Below are 14887 nucleotides of genomic sequence, written 5' to 3'. Positions count from 1 at the left end.
ATCTATCTATCTATCTATCTATCTGTCTATCTATCTATCTGTCTATCTATCTATCTGTCTATACATCCAACTGTCCGTCCATCTATCTATCTATCTATCTATCTATCTATCTATCTATCTATCTATCTATCTATCTATCTATCTATCTATCTATCTATCTGTCTGTCTGTCTGTCTGTCTGTCTGTCTGTCTGTCTGTCTGTCTGTCTGTCTGTCTGTCTGTCTGTCTGTCTGTCTGTCTGTCTGTCTGTCTGTCTATCATTTATCTATCTATCATCCATCTATCTAACTATGTAGCTATCTATCTATCATTTATCTATCATCTATAGATCGACCAATTATCTATCTATCTATCTATCTATCTATCTATCTAACTATCTATCTATCTATCTATCTATCTATCTATCTATCTATCTATCTGTCTATCTGTCTATCTGTCTATCTATCTATCTATCTATCTATCTATCTATCTATCTATCTATCTATCTATCATTTATTTATCATCTATCTATCTATCTATCTATCTATCTATCTATCTATCTATCTATCTATCTATCTATCTATCTATCTATCTATCTATCTATCTATCTATCTATCTATCTATCTATCTATCTATATATCTATCCATCATTTATCCATCCATCTATCCATTATCCGTCTATACGTCCATCCAACATCTGTCCATCCATTCATCCATCTATGTATCTATCTCTCCATCCATCTATCGTCCGTGTGTCCGTCTATACGTCCATCTCTATATCTAAATGTCTGACTATACGTCCGTCCGTCCGTCCATCCATCTATCCATCTGTCTGTCCATCTGTCTGTCCATCCATCCGTCTATCTGTCCATCTCTGTATCTTTATGTCCGTCCACCTCTCTATCTCTCTGTCTGTCCGTGTTGTCTGTGTAGTCATGTATGTGTGTGTGTGTGGGTCAGTCAGTGTCAGAGCTCGTTGCTCAGTGTTGTTGTTGTTGTTGTCGCTGCGTCGCCATGTCATGAGTGTGTGTGTGTGTGTGTGTAATGTGAGACACAGCAGTCGTCCAATAACAGTGACCTGTGAGGTCAGCAGCGGAGCCACATCATTTTTCCTCTACCTGCCCGTGGTTTTGGGCGTCAGAGCGCAGAGCTGTCCTCCGCCCCCCCCTCCTCTTGATTGCTCTGAGATTACTTTCCTCTCAGCACAAACAGGCAATCACTCCTGCTCCACCTCTCTGTCCTCTGTCTGTCTCTCTCTGTCCTGTCTGTCTCTGCGTCCGTCTGCATCACACAAACGTTTAAAGCTTTTTGGGAGATTTTTTTTTTTTGTCTTCATGTTTGAGGAGTGCAGGATTCTCACACGGTGGCTCTGCGATGCTGCAGAAGATGAGATGACTCAGTCCAATTAGGCCTTGTTTTCCTTCTCTCACTGTAAAATAAGGGATAAATCCCTCTGGGTGTTCTGAAGGCACCGTTCATACTGTGTAAGTGACAGTCTAATAAGACGGCTTTGTAAGATGAATTGCCCCTATTGTATAAATGGCCCACTTAATGCAGCTGGCGCGTTCCTGCACTGCAAACTGGGGAGGTGGAGGTGGAGGTGGAGGAGGAGGAGGAGGAGGAGGAGGAGGAGGAGGTTGTACAGCAAATATAGACTGCACGTCTCTGAGCTGCACATGTAGTGAGTGTTATATGATGAAGAGCTGTTCCATACATGTACGAACGCGTCCAGGAGAATCACACCTGCACCAGTGACGTCCGTGGTCCAGCAAAGGTCAGCACGACACAAACCTGTCGGTGTGGAATAAAGTCGTCAGCACACGAGTTAAACATGAAGACGAGGGTGTCGTCTGCATACACGTGAAATGACAATGGCTTCAGAAGCTGTTGTTGAAAAACTATAGGGGGCAGCAAAGCTTTGTCACATGAGGGAGTTAAAAACTGACTCATTTTTAAGGTGCGTTTGGAGCTTAAATGTAAGTTTAATAACAGTTGCATGAAACAATTTTGATTATCAATTAAGCTTCTTAAATGAGATTGTCATTCATTCGTTCACTGTCCAGCCGCTACTCCACCGCGTGGTCAGCGTCATAATTAATGAACAACAAAGCAGATTTTCAGTCAGATCCAGTGTCAGTTCCAGCTGCAGTTTATATTTCAGATGTGATTTCAGAATTGTCCTTGTGTTGAGCTCAACCTTCAGAGCGCGGTGGCAGCAGAGACTCGGTCCAGGTACATGGCACAGAAATCTGGCTGCGTTACGCTATTTTACGCCATTAGCATGCCAAAAAGACACACATATACTCACATATACACACACACACAGCAGGCAGACAACTGGCTGCGCACAGTGATTTAAGGCAAGTATCATCAGAGTGTTATAGGTCATTGTCTAAATGAAGCGTGGTCGAGCAGCGGCAGTCTCATTTCCACCGCCTGACCTTTTCTTGCTCGATGCCGCCAGGATGAGCAAGCTACATCTCTGACATTAATGACCCGCTCTCTCTCTCTCTCGCTCTCTCTGTGACTGTCATTTTATCACTCTCTCTCTCATCTCTCTCTCTCTCTGTGTCTCTCGCTGTTTTTTTCATCCTGTTTTTCTGCACATTCCAGTGTGTTCTGTTCACATGAACACAAATGTAAACGTGAGAGACCAGGTCTCGTTAGATTTACATACAAGTGTCATTTGACAGCTTTAAACGGCCAAACAGCATCATTTATTATCAGGGAATGTTATGAAATCAGATCATTTCAATTTCACAATCGTGTATTTAGTAGATTAAACTTTATCTACAAACAAGCGTCTCGACAACGCTAACCTATGAGGAACCAAAGCAGGAAAGGCTGTGTGCAAACATACAGTATTTTTCATAAACCACTTATATTTAACCCTTTTCTCCCAGACTGAACTGCTTTTCCAACAGGAAACTGAAGTCTGTAAACCACTCACTCTCCCACACTAAAGCTTATAGAGAAAAACAGTGATTTTAGCTCACGGGGACACAGGAGCTGCTGGTGTCACTGAGTTCAAATGCCTTCAAAAGTAATAACATAAAACATTTGAAATTAGTGATGGAGGCAACAAGACCTTCTGTTTACTATGGCAGTGCTAGCAAACTTAGTAAAAAAAAACATGGAGCTAAGCGGCTAGTTAGTAATTGACACAGTCCTGTGAAAGCCATGTATCTCCAAGTGGTAACTTTTTAGCATTTTTTTTCATGGCTCATTTTGCATAAGAAAATCTATTTGTCTTTGCTGTAAACATAGACGGTATATGCATATTATGCAAAGACCTTTAAAGTGATCTAAAAATAGCGTGGCGAGGGGAAATGATAAATGTGCTGAAGTGAAGGAGCGAACAGATGTACCAATAAAGCTGCTAAAGCCAATGCTAAGCCAGTAATATGTGCTCTGTGAGACATTAATTAGGTTTTCCCTCCGTGTCCCAGCAGAGCAGAGAGCGGCGTCTTCTGCTGATGCTAATGACCACGATGAGGACGGAGACGACGTCAGCGCGGCTCATCCCGTCTACGCAGGCCTGCAGTTCTGTGCCAGCCAGTACACAGACCGGATTTACCTTTACACCAAGGTACTGCAGCCGTCTACGTGCACTCTAATTACACATATTGGATCAGGGTCAGACTCATCATCTCATCAGGGAACCAAGCTTGTGATTAGCTTATTTAAAGGGAGAGCAGATATTTTTTGAAGTGTGGCGGTTTGAGGTACTGCGGTGACAGGAAGGTATAGACGAGGAAGAAGAAGAAGCTTGCTTCGTTTACACAAGCACATTATTGTAATAACATGTCCACGTCTTTATCTCACTGTTAGACAGACTTTTCCAACAGGAAACTGAGGTTTGTAAACCACTCACTCTCCTCAAGTCTATATTATTTTTCTGTTTTTAATATTTGCTAAACTCTTAAGGTATAGTTTTAATGATTTTTTGATCCATTTGCCCTGATGCACTTTGCCAATGAGCTGACTTTCTTCACACAAAAAAAAGTATCACAGAATGACTTGAAATTTACCATCATAATAGTCGACATCACCCTGAACAAGGATCTGTTGAAAATATTTGCAAACCTTAAGGAATAATTTATATGAATTTTTGAAAATCAGGCAATGATCCATTTGCCCTGATGCACTTTGACAGTAAGCTGACTTTCTTCAAAAAAACAAAAAGTATCTCGGAATGACTTGAAATTTACCATCATAATAGTCGGCATCGCCCTGAACAAGGATCTGTTGCAAATATTTGCAAACCTTAAGGAATAATTTATATGAATTTTTGAAAATCAGGAAATGATCCATTTGCCCTGATGCACTTTGACAGTAAGCTGACTTTCTTCACAAAAACAAAAAGTATCTTGGAATGACTTGAAATTTACCATCATAAGGGTTGGCATCGCCCTGAACAAGGATCAGTTGAAAATATTTACAAACCTCTTAAGGAATAATTTTAATGAATTTTTGAAAATCAGGAAATGATCCATTTGCCCTGATGCACTTTGACAATGAGCTGACTTTCTTCACAAAAACAAAAAGTATCTCGGAATGACTTGAAATTTACCATCATAATAGTCGGCATCGCCCTGAACAAGGATCCATTGAAAATATTTGCAAAACTCATAAGGAATAATTTTAATAAATTTTTGAAATTCAAGAAATGATCCATTTGCCCTGATGCACTTTGACAGTGAGCTGACTTTCTTCACAAAAACAAAAAGTATCTCGGAATGACTTGAAATTTACCATCATAATAGTCGGCATCGCCCTGAACAAGGATCCTTTGAAAATATTTGCAAACCTCTCAAGGAATAATTTTAATGAATTTTTGAAATTCAGGAAATGATCCATTTGCCCTGATGCACTTTGACAGTGAGCTGACTTTCTTCACAAAAACAAAAAGTATCTTGGAATGACTTGAAATTTACCATCATAATAGACGGCATCGCCCTGAACAATGATAAGTTGAAAATATTTGCAAACCTCTTAAGGAATAATTTTAATGAATTTTTGAAATTCAGGAAATGATCCATTTGCTCTGATGCACTTTGACAGTGAGTTGACTTTCTTCACAAAAACAAAAAGTATCTCCGAATGACTTGAAATGTAGCATCATAATAGTCGGCATCGCCCTGAACAAGGATCCGTTGAAAATATTTGCAAACCTCTTAAGAAATAATTTTAATGAATTTTTGAAATTCATGAAATGATCCTTTTGCTCTGATGCACTTTGACAATGAGCTGACTTTCTTCACAAAAACAAAAAGTATCTCGGAATGACTTGAAATTTACCATCATAATAGTCGACATCACCCTGAACAAGGATCCGTTTAAAATATTTGCAAACCTCTTAAGGAATAATTTTAATGAATTTTTGAAATTCAGGAAATGATCCATTTGCACTGATGCACTTTGACAGTGAGCTGACTTTCTTCACAAAAACGAAAAGTATCTCGGAATGACTTGAAATTTACCATCCTAATAGTCGGCATCGCCCTGAACAAAGATCTGTTTAAAATATTTGCAAACCTTAAGGAATAATTTATATGAATTTTTGAAAATCAGGAAATGATCCATTTGCCCTGATGCACTTTGACAGTAAGCTGACTTTCTTCACAAAAACAAAAAGTATCTCGGAATGACTTGAAATTTACCATCATAATAGTCGACATCACCCTGAACAAGGATCCGTTTAAAATATTTGCAAACCTCTTAAGGAATAATTTTAATGAATTTTTGAAATTCATGAAATGATCCTTTTGCTCTGATGCACTTTGACAATGAGCTGACTTTCTTCACAAAAACAAAAAGTATCTCGGAATGACTTGAAATTTACCATCATAATAGTCGACATCACCCTGAACAAGGATCCGTTTAAAATATTTGCAAACCTCTTAAGGAATAATTTTAATGAATTTTTGAAATTCAGGAAATGATCCATTTGCACTGATGCACTTTGACAGTGAGCTGACTTTCTTCACAAAAACGAAAAGTATCTCGGAATGACTTGAAATTTACCATCCTAATAGTCGGCATCGCCCTGAACAAAGATCTGTTTAAAATATTTACAAACCTCTTAAGGAATAATTTTAATGAATTTTTGAAAATCAGGAAATGATCCATTTGCCCTGATGCACTTTGACAATGAGCTGACTTTCTTCACAAAAACAAAAAGTATCTCGGAATGACTTGAAATTTACCATCATAATAGTCGGCATCGCCCTGAACAAGGATCCTTTGAAAATATTTGCAAACCTCTCAAGGAATAATTTTAATGAATTTTTGAAATTCAGGAAATGATCCATTTGCCCTGATGCACTTTGACAGTGAGCTGACTTTCTTCTCAAAAATAAAAAGTATTTCGGAATGACTTGAAATTTACCATCATAATAGTCGGCATCGCCCTGAACAAGGATCTGTTGAAAATATTTGCAAACCTCTTAAGGAATAATTTTAATGAATTTTTGAAAATCAGGAAATGATCCATTTGCCCTGATGCACTTTGACAATGAGCTGACTTTCTTCACAAAAACAAAAAGTATCTCGGAATGACTTGAAATTTACCATCATAATAGTCGGCATCGCCCTGAACAAGGATCCATTGAAAATATTTGCAAAACTCATAAGGAATAATTTTAATACATTTTTGAAATTAAGAAATGATCCATTTGCCCTGATGCACTTTGACAGTGAGCTGACTTTCTTCACAAAAACAAAAAGTATCTCGGAATGACTTGAAATGTACCATCATAATAGTCGGCATCGCCCTGAACAAGGATCCTTTGAAAATATTTGCAAACCTCTCAAGGAATAATTTTAATGAATTTTTGAAATTCAGGAAATGATCCATTTGCCCTGATGCACTTTGACAGTGAGCTGACTTTCTTCTCAAAAATAAAAAGTATTTCGGAATGACTTGAAATTTACCATCATAATAGTCGGCATCGCCCTGAACAAGGATCTGTTGAAAATATTTGCAAACCTCTTAAGGAATAATTTTAATGAATTTTTGAAATTCAGGAAATGATCCATTTGCCCTAATGCACTTTGACAGTGAGCTGACTTTCTTCACAAAAACAAAAAGTATCTTGGAATGACTTGAAATTTACCATCATAATAGACGGCATCGCCCTGAACAATGATAAGTTGAAAATATTTGCAAACCTCTTAAGGAATAATTTTAATGAATTTTTGAAATTCAGGAAATGATCCATTTGCTCTGATGCACTTTGACAGTGAGTTGACTTTCTTCACAAAAACAAAAAGTATCTCCGAATGACTTGAAATGTAGCATCATAATAGTCGGCATCGCCCTGAACAAGGATCCGTTGAAAATATTTGCAAACCTCTTAAGAAATAATTTTAATGAATTTTTGAAATTCATGAAATGATCCTTTTGCTCTGATGCACTTTGACAATGAGCTGACTTTCTTCACAAAAACAAAAAGTATCTCGGAATGACTTGAAATGTACCATCATAATAGTCGGCATCACCCTGAACAAGGATCAGTTGAAAATATTTGCAAACCTCTTAAGGACTAATTTTAATGAATTTTTGAAATTCAGGAAATGATCCATTTGCTCTGATGCACTTTGACAGTGAGTTGACTTTCTTCACAAAAACAAAAAGTATCTCGGAATGACTTGAAATTTACCATCATAATAGTCGGCATCGCCCTGAACAATGATCAGTTGAAAATATTTGCAAACCTCTTAAGAAATAATTTTAATGAATTTTTGAAATTCAGGAAATGATTTATTTGCCCTGATGCACTTTGACAGTGAGCTGACTTTTTTCAAAAAAACAAAAAATATCTCAGAATGACTTGAAATTTACCATCATAATAGTCGGCATCGCCCTGAACAAGGATCCGTTGAAAATATTTGCAAACCTCTTAAGGACTAATTTTAATGAATTTTTGAAATTCAGGAAATGATCCATTTGCCCTGATGCACTTTGACAGTGAGCTGACTTTCTTCACAAAAACAAAAAGTATCTCGGAATGACTTGAAATTTACCATCCTAATAGTCGGCATCGCCCTGAACAAGGATCCATTGAAAATATTTGCAAACCTCTCAAGGAATAATTTTAATGAATTTTTGAAATTCAGGAAATGATCCATTTGCCCTGATGCACTTTGACAGTGAGCTGACTTTCTTCTCAAAAATAAAAAGTATTTCGGAATGACTTGAAATTTACCATCATAATAGTCGGCATCGCCCTGAACAAGGATCTGTTGAAAATATTTGCAAACCTCTTAAGGAATAATTTTAATGAATTTTTGAAATTCAGGAAATGATCCATTTGCCCTAATGCACTTTGACAGTGAGCTGACTTTCTTCACAAAAACAAAAAGTATCTTGGAATGACTTGAAATTTACCATCATAATAGACGGCATCGCCCTGAACAATGATAAGTTGAAAATATTTGCAAACCTCTTAAGGAATAATTTTAATGAATTTTTGAAATTCAGGAAATGATCCATTTGCTCTGATGCACTTTGACAGTGAGTTGACTTTCTTCACAAAAACAAAAAGTATCTCCGAATGACTTGAAATGTAGCATCATAATAGTCGGCATCGCCCTGAACAAGGATCCGTTGAAAATATTTGCAAACCTCTTAAGAAATAATTTTAATGAATTTTTGAAATTCATGAAATGATCCTTTTGCTCTGATGCACTTTGACAATGAGCTGACTTTCTTCACAAAAACAAAAAGTATCTCGGAATGACTTGAAATGTACCATCATAATAGTCGGCATCACCCTGAACAAGGATCAGTTGAAAATATTTGCAAACCTCTTAAGGACTAATTTTAATGAATTTTTGAAATTCAGGAAATGATCCATTTGCTCTGATGCACTTTGACAGTGAGTTGACTTTCTTCACAAAAACAAAAAGTATCTCGGAATGACTTGAAATTTACCATCATAATAGTCGGCATCGCCCTGAACAATGATCAGTTGAAAATATTTGCAAACCTCTTAAGAAATAATTTTAATGAATTTTTGAAATTCAGGAAATGATTTATTTGCCCTGATGCACTTTGACAGTGAGCTGACTTTTTTCAAAAAAACAAAAAATATCTCAGAATGACTTGAAATTTACCATCATAATAGTCGGCATCGCCCTGAACAAGGATCCGTTGAAAATATTTGCAAACCTCTTAAGGACTAATTTTAATGAATTTTTGAAATTCAGGAAATGATCCATTTGCCCTGATGCACTTTGACAGTGAGCTGACTTTCTTCACAAAAACAAAAAGTATCTCGGAATGACTTGAAATTTACCATCATAATAGTCGGCATCGCCCTGAACAATGATCAGTTGAAAATATTTGCAAACCTCTTAAGAAATAATTTTAATGAATTTTTGAAATTCAGGAAATGATTTATTTGCCCTGATGCACTTTGACAGTGAGCTGACTTTTTTCAAAAAAACAAAAAATATCTCAGAATGACTTGAAATGTAGCATCATAATAGTCGGCATCGCCCTGAACAAGGATCCGTTGAAAATATTTGCAAACCTCTTAAGGACTAATTTTAATGAATTTTTGAAATTCAGGAAATTATCCATTTGCCCTGATGCACTTTGACAGTGAGCTGACTTTCTTCACAAAAACAAAAAGTATCTCGGAATGACTTGAAATTTACCATCCTAATAGTCGGCATCGCTCTGAACAAGGATCCTTTGAAAATATATGCAAACCTCTTCAGGAATAATCTTTCAAACACTATTTTTTAAAAAGCTTTTCCGTGTCAGAGAAATTGAATCTTCTCTTTTCCACATGAAAATGTCTCCTGTAATAAATAATAACATTTGCAGAGTCAAAGCAATGAGACAAAGGTCTCATATGCACCGTGTTCCTGTCACATTCAGTGGAACAAAAACATCATGAATTAATTTCATTGAAATTGAGACGTCTTCATCAAACCACAGTGCAGTGATAAAAGTAAGAGACGTGAGCTTCTGTCACACACGTCCAATTAGCAAACAAGACAGATGTGAGGAGATGCGTGGAAATTACATTAAGAAAAGTCAAGAGTATCATGAAGTGAATTGGGAGATAATTACAATCACTGTGTTGATAACTTCATAGATATGAAGGAAAACCTGCAGGAGTTATTTCATCTGTTTATTTTATTGTTTTCTCTGAAAGTGACAGAGAAAAGCTCCTCAAATCCAACCAGATTTTCTCACTCAATACAAATGAAAAGGTTCAGGAAATGACAAAGGATTAGGGCAACGATTTCACACGCTAATCCATCTTCATCTGCAGCCGTCCTCCATTTATCATCATCAACTTAAACATTAAGTTAATAATATTCATTTACATCTAAAGATTTGAATTCCTAAGTCCTAAGGTTTTTAGCAAGTGTGAGTGTGTGAGATACATTAAATAATATACCTTACTAACCTAACTGAAAACGCTGTAATGTTACTTAGAGCTGCAACATTTAGTCAATGAATCCATGACTAAATTAATCACCACCTATTTTGGTCATTGATTAATCGGTTAATCGAGTGTTGTTTTCTTAAATGTGAATATTTACTAAAAAAAACGAGACGTGTGAGAACATTATTTTCAACATTTTACGTTATTTTTTGGACATTTTTATGAAAATGACTGGAATTAAATCACTAGGACTGTACGTTGGTGAGCGTGACGTGAACCGTTAGATCGCCTTCCTGTCGGGGCTTCTTTTTTTTTTTCGTCGACAGTCGGTGTCAGAAAAAACCTCCCGGCTCATAAATGAAGTGATTTTCCTCCGACAAATGTTTACTGAAGGATTTTGGAGGAGCTGATTGAGAGATAATTACAGCAGGGAAACAGAAAGGCGTCTTTGTTTCAGATCATCAGGTGAGACGTTCCTGTCAGGTGCTTCGGCGGCTGACGTCTCCGGGGTCTCGACAAACCGCAGATTAACCTCGCTCCGACAATGATTACTCTCGTCTTGAGTGCCACTTGCCAACAGACCTCTGCACGGATGGCTCTGAGATACTTAACAGCCTTTTTGTTTCATTCATGAGGCTTCCCTTCCCTCTGACACACACACACACACGATGATAAGCCGCAGAGATAAACGTCCCCCGCTGTCGTTTAAATGAATAACTGGAGGAATTCTGGCTGGAAAAGCCGTCACAGTGGGATAATCCTGGACCTGGTGTTGATTTGACTCTGGAGGCCGCTCAGCTCACGACCACGGGAAGATCTGTCAGTGGGGATTGAAGCAGAAATACTGAGCGTCTTAGCTCTTTTATGTCCTTTTGTTTCCCACAAAAGTGTTGTCTTACTCAAGCATTCACTGTCTCTGCTCTCAGAGGGGCGGAGCCTCGCGCAACAATCAATCAATCAAAGAAGCAGTATTTGTCTAACACCTGTCATAGACTGTCAGAGCTCCACAGTGTAAAAAGTGTAAAGTAAAAACATAAATAAACCATAAAACAACATAAAACTGGACTGAAACCAAGAGAAAAATCAATAAACTTCCACCAAAACAAAAAATCAATGACGGGCAGAAGAGTACATTTAAAAAAATATGATAAAAGTCAGCACAAAAGACAAATTCAAAGCAATGCCTTTCAATAAAAAGTGAAAGAACACAACAAGAGATGAGTTAAATATGGTCAAATATTATTTATAACTCAGATTTATCAGCATTTAAGACAATTTAAGCTTTGAATAATCTCTTTATTTAGATTTGTAGTTTCTCAGTCACTAAGCAGTAAAATCTCAGGAATAACCGACGACTCGTTTGCGTGGAAATGACCTCAAATAAGTGAAGTTTGTTCTGTTTTATTTTTAACGGCGTTATCACGCAAAGAGAGATCGCTAACGAGCTCCTTGGTTACCACAAGGGTTACCATGGCAACGGATGAAGACTAAAGCGAGGACAGATTACAGAACATGAATATAATTAGAGTGAAATTACAGATGTGATGTAGAAATGTGGCCTGTAATTATGGACTTGTATTGTTTGGGGGGGGGGGGGGTTCTTCACACAGGAGGTAGCTGATTCTCTTTGTCTCCGTTTTATTTTGAAATTCTTCTTAAATCTACGGCTAAATCTACGACTATAAATGAATGGTTTTAGTGTGAAAAGAATATTTATGTGTGTTCTGAAGGAGGGAAACTTCAATAACAAGTTTTGCGTTTCGATTCAGGTTTTTATTTCTTTGTTTGCTGAAGAGAAATTTGTGTAAATTCACCTTCAAAGTCTGATTTTGTTCTGTTTGTTTGATGAAAGTAAAACTAAATCACATTTTATGTAGTATCTGTAGTAACTCTCCTCTTCCCCCTCCTGCTCTTCCTTCACTTCCTTCTCCTCTTCCACTTCCACTTCCACTTCCTCATCCTCCTGCTCCTCCTCCTCCTCCTCGTTCTGCTCCTCTTCCTCTGTCAGGACGGTCAGGCGTTGAACTTGAGCTTCTTCCCTCTGGACATCAAACTAACCCAGTGGGACGATCTGCCTGAGGCCTTCACCCAGCGCCGCCAAAATCAAATACAGGTCTGTCCTTCCCGGCAGGCCTCGTCTCTGTCTGTGTGTGTGTGTGTGTGTCGGGGTGTGTGTGCGTGTGTGTGCGCTGACACGTGGGACTTGTACTCATTTAAAGTGTCATTCCTGTAAAAACGACCTCCACGCGATCTGACCTTTATCTTGTGAAATGAGCCGATATCGTCTCCTGCTGATTGATGACAAAGACGAGATAAACGCCGCGACCACGTGAGCGCGAGAGTAGAGTTTGATTTAGACGGCGAGGATATAATGACCTCTGATGATGATGATGATGATGATGATGAGGAAGATCTGCAGCTGCAGAGTTTGGAGTGGGGGGGGGGGTTAAAGGAGCGATGGCGGAGAGCAGCGAGGGGGCGTTTGTGCAGCGAGAGAAAGTGGCGTTTTATGGCGGTCGTTAAAGGAGACGCCTCATCACCTCAAACGACCCCACGCGCCGCTCAGCTAATATTAAATCCTGGAAAAGTGCAGCGCTGCTGACAGAAGCCTCACCTTTCCACGTTGTTTATGTTGGTTTGTAAAACACAGGCGTGAGCTGCATCCGCGGCGCCGCCATCATTCACGCCCACTTACACTCTCATCACCCACCGCGATCGATACTGGCAGCAGGCGTGGAAAACCAGCTACACACACACACACACTCACAAACAAACGCACACAACAGCGAGAAAAAGTCAAACTGATATCAGATTCAGTTTCCTATCACAAACAAATATATTTATTCTGTCACTAGTTTCACAGAAGAAGTAACAAAACACTAATGTAATAAAATCTAGGTCAGATTAAGTCTACGAATTCTTAAGAACATGTTTCACGTCTTTATCTCACAGTGAGTCGGACTTTTCTTAACGGGAAACTGAAGATTGTAAACCACTCACTCTCCCACACCAAAGCCCATAGAGAAAATCAGTGATTTTACAAGATTTTAATATCACAGCACACAGGAGTTGTTGATCGACTCCTGCCTCCATCACTAAGTTCAAATGTCTTATTTTGTCAATTTGGCTTTAAAAAACTTTGTTCACACTTACCTCAGTGACACAAGGTGACCACACGAGGCAGCAGTAGACCAGCACCTCCTGTGTCCCTGTGAGCTAAAATCACTGATTTTCTCTATAGGGTTTGGTGTGGGAGAGTAAACAGATCTTATTCATTTTTAAATCTTATTAAACCTCATGCCTCATATTTAAGTGGTAAAAATATATGTTCTAATCATCTTTACTTTGCGTATATCTAGCTGGATAACGATAAAGTTTCATGCTTTAAAAAACACACATGAGAAATATGTCACACAGCAGAATCTAATGATATATTTACTTTTCTCATGATAATAATAATAATAATAACACTCTCAAACCTTTAATGCACACATCTGTGTGTTGTTTACCTGCTGCTGTTGTTTAGCATTTGCTTTTTAAAGGCGGTTTTTCAGCATCAACACAGCGTGTGTGTGTGTGTGTGTGTGTGTGTGTTCAGCCTCATCTTCAGAGTGAAGATCTCATTGTGAGAGAGAGACAGAATCATCCACTCCTCAAGTGTAATATACGTAGGTAAATAGCCCATTAGGCCTCAGTGCTGCTGCCTCTGCTGTTTGTTATTGTGCCAGTAGATTTTCTTTGAATCCTTGACTTGGCTGAAAGCAGACACAGATGAGTTTTGTTCAGTTATCTGGAAAACCATCTCTCTGTCTGTGTGTGTATTTGTCCTCGGCAACTTTAGATTGTTTGTTTTCAAAGCTCCAAAATTGGAAAAGTAAAAAAAAAAAAAAAAAAAAGTAAATGTTGTTTTGCCTTTAAAGAGGCTCCAGTGTCCAAACTGTCAATTTGAATTGAAGTCAAAGGCTCCACTGGTTTTTCATTTGTCTTGAAATTGTGTATAAATTGAGACGTGTGTGTCTGTGTGTGTGTCTCTGTGTGTGTTCAGGTGCTGAGGTTGGTTCAGGAGTGGTGCAGCCTCACGGCCATGAAGAAGAAGCTCCTCCGTCGCAGCGGCCTCCTCTTCCACAGCCCCACTCTGGGTCTGCAGCAGCTGGCCAACGCTCAGCGCCCACACTCCAGCACCAAGAGGTCAGACTCCGCCCACAAACTGGTTCTTCAACGCTTTTCCATCATATAGTTCGAGCACGACTCGGCTCTACTCTACTCTACTCGGTTTGGTGGTTGTGGGTTTATCCGCGACACAAACACATAAACTAGTGACGTGTAAAGCAGTTGTTTTGGGTGTAATTGAATCATTAGAATTTGTCGGTTAAAAAGATTTAACTCTGTCTGACACTGAACTAAAATACCTTTGCTAAATGATTTTTAAGTCTTTTTAACTTTAATCTACAGTTCAGCATTGTTGGCTTTGATTCTTGTGTCGGACGTCGCGCTCCTGA

The 14887-nt window shown here is 38.4% G+C and overlaps 1 protein-coding gene across 1 annotated transcript in view; it reads left to right on the top strand.

Annotated features, from left to right (window-relative positions):
- Positions 1 to 14887, top strand: part of zranb3 (zinc finger, RAN-binding domain containing 3) — a 71468-nt gene that overhangs the window by 42443 nt on the left and 14138 nt on the right. The window contains exons 15-17 of the mRNA XM_083908836.1: positions 3432 to 3568; positions 12397 to 12501; positions 14434 to 14576. Coding sequence (XP_083764962.1) covers positions 3432 to 3568; positions 12397 to 12501; positions 14434 to 14576 — 385 coding nt within the window. The remainder of the gene's footprint in view (positions 1 to 3431; positions 3569 to 12396; positions 12502 to 14433; positions 14577 to 14887) is intronic.

The sequence above is a fragment of the Microchirus variegatus genome (genome assembly GCF_963457635.1).
Source record: "Microchirus variegatus genome assembly, chromosome: 22".
Taxonomy (NCBI): Eukaryota; Metazoa; Chordata; class Actinopteri; order Pleuronectiformes; family Soleidae; genus Microchirus; species Microchirus variegatus.
Note: the sequence above shows the minus strand (reverse complement) of the source record. Positions and strands in the feature narration are given on the sequence as shown.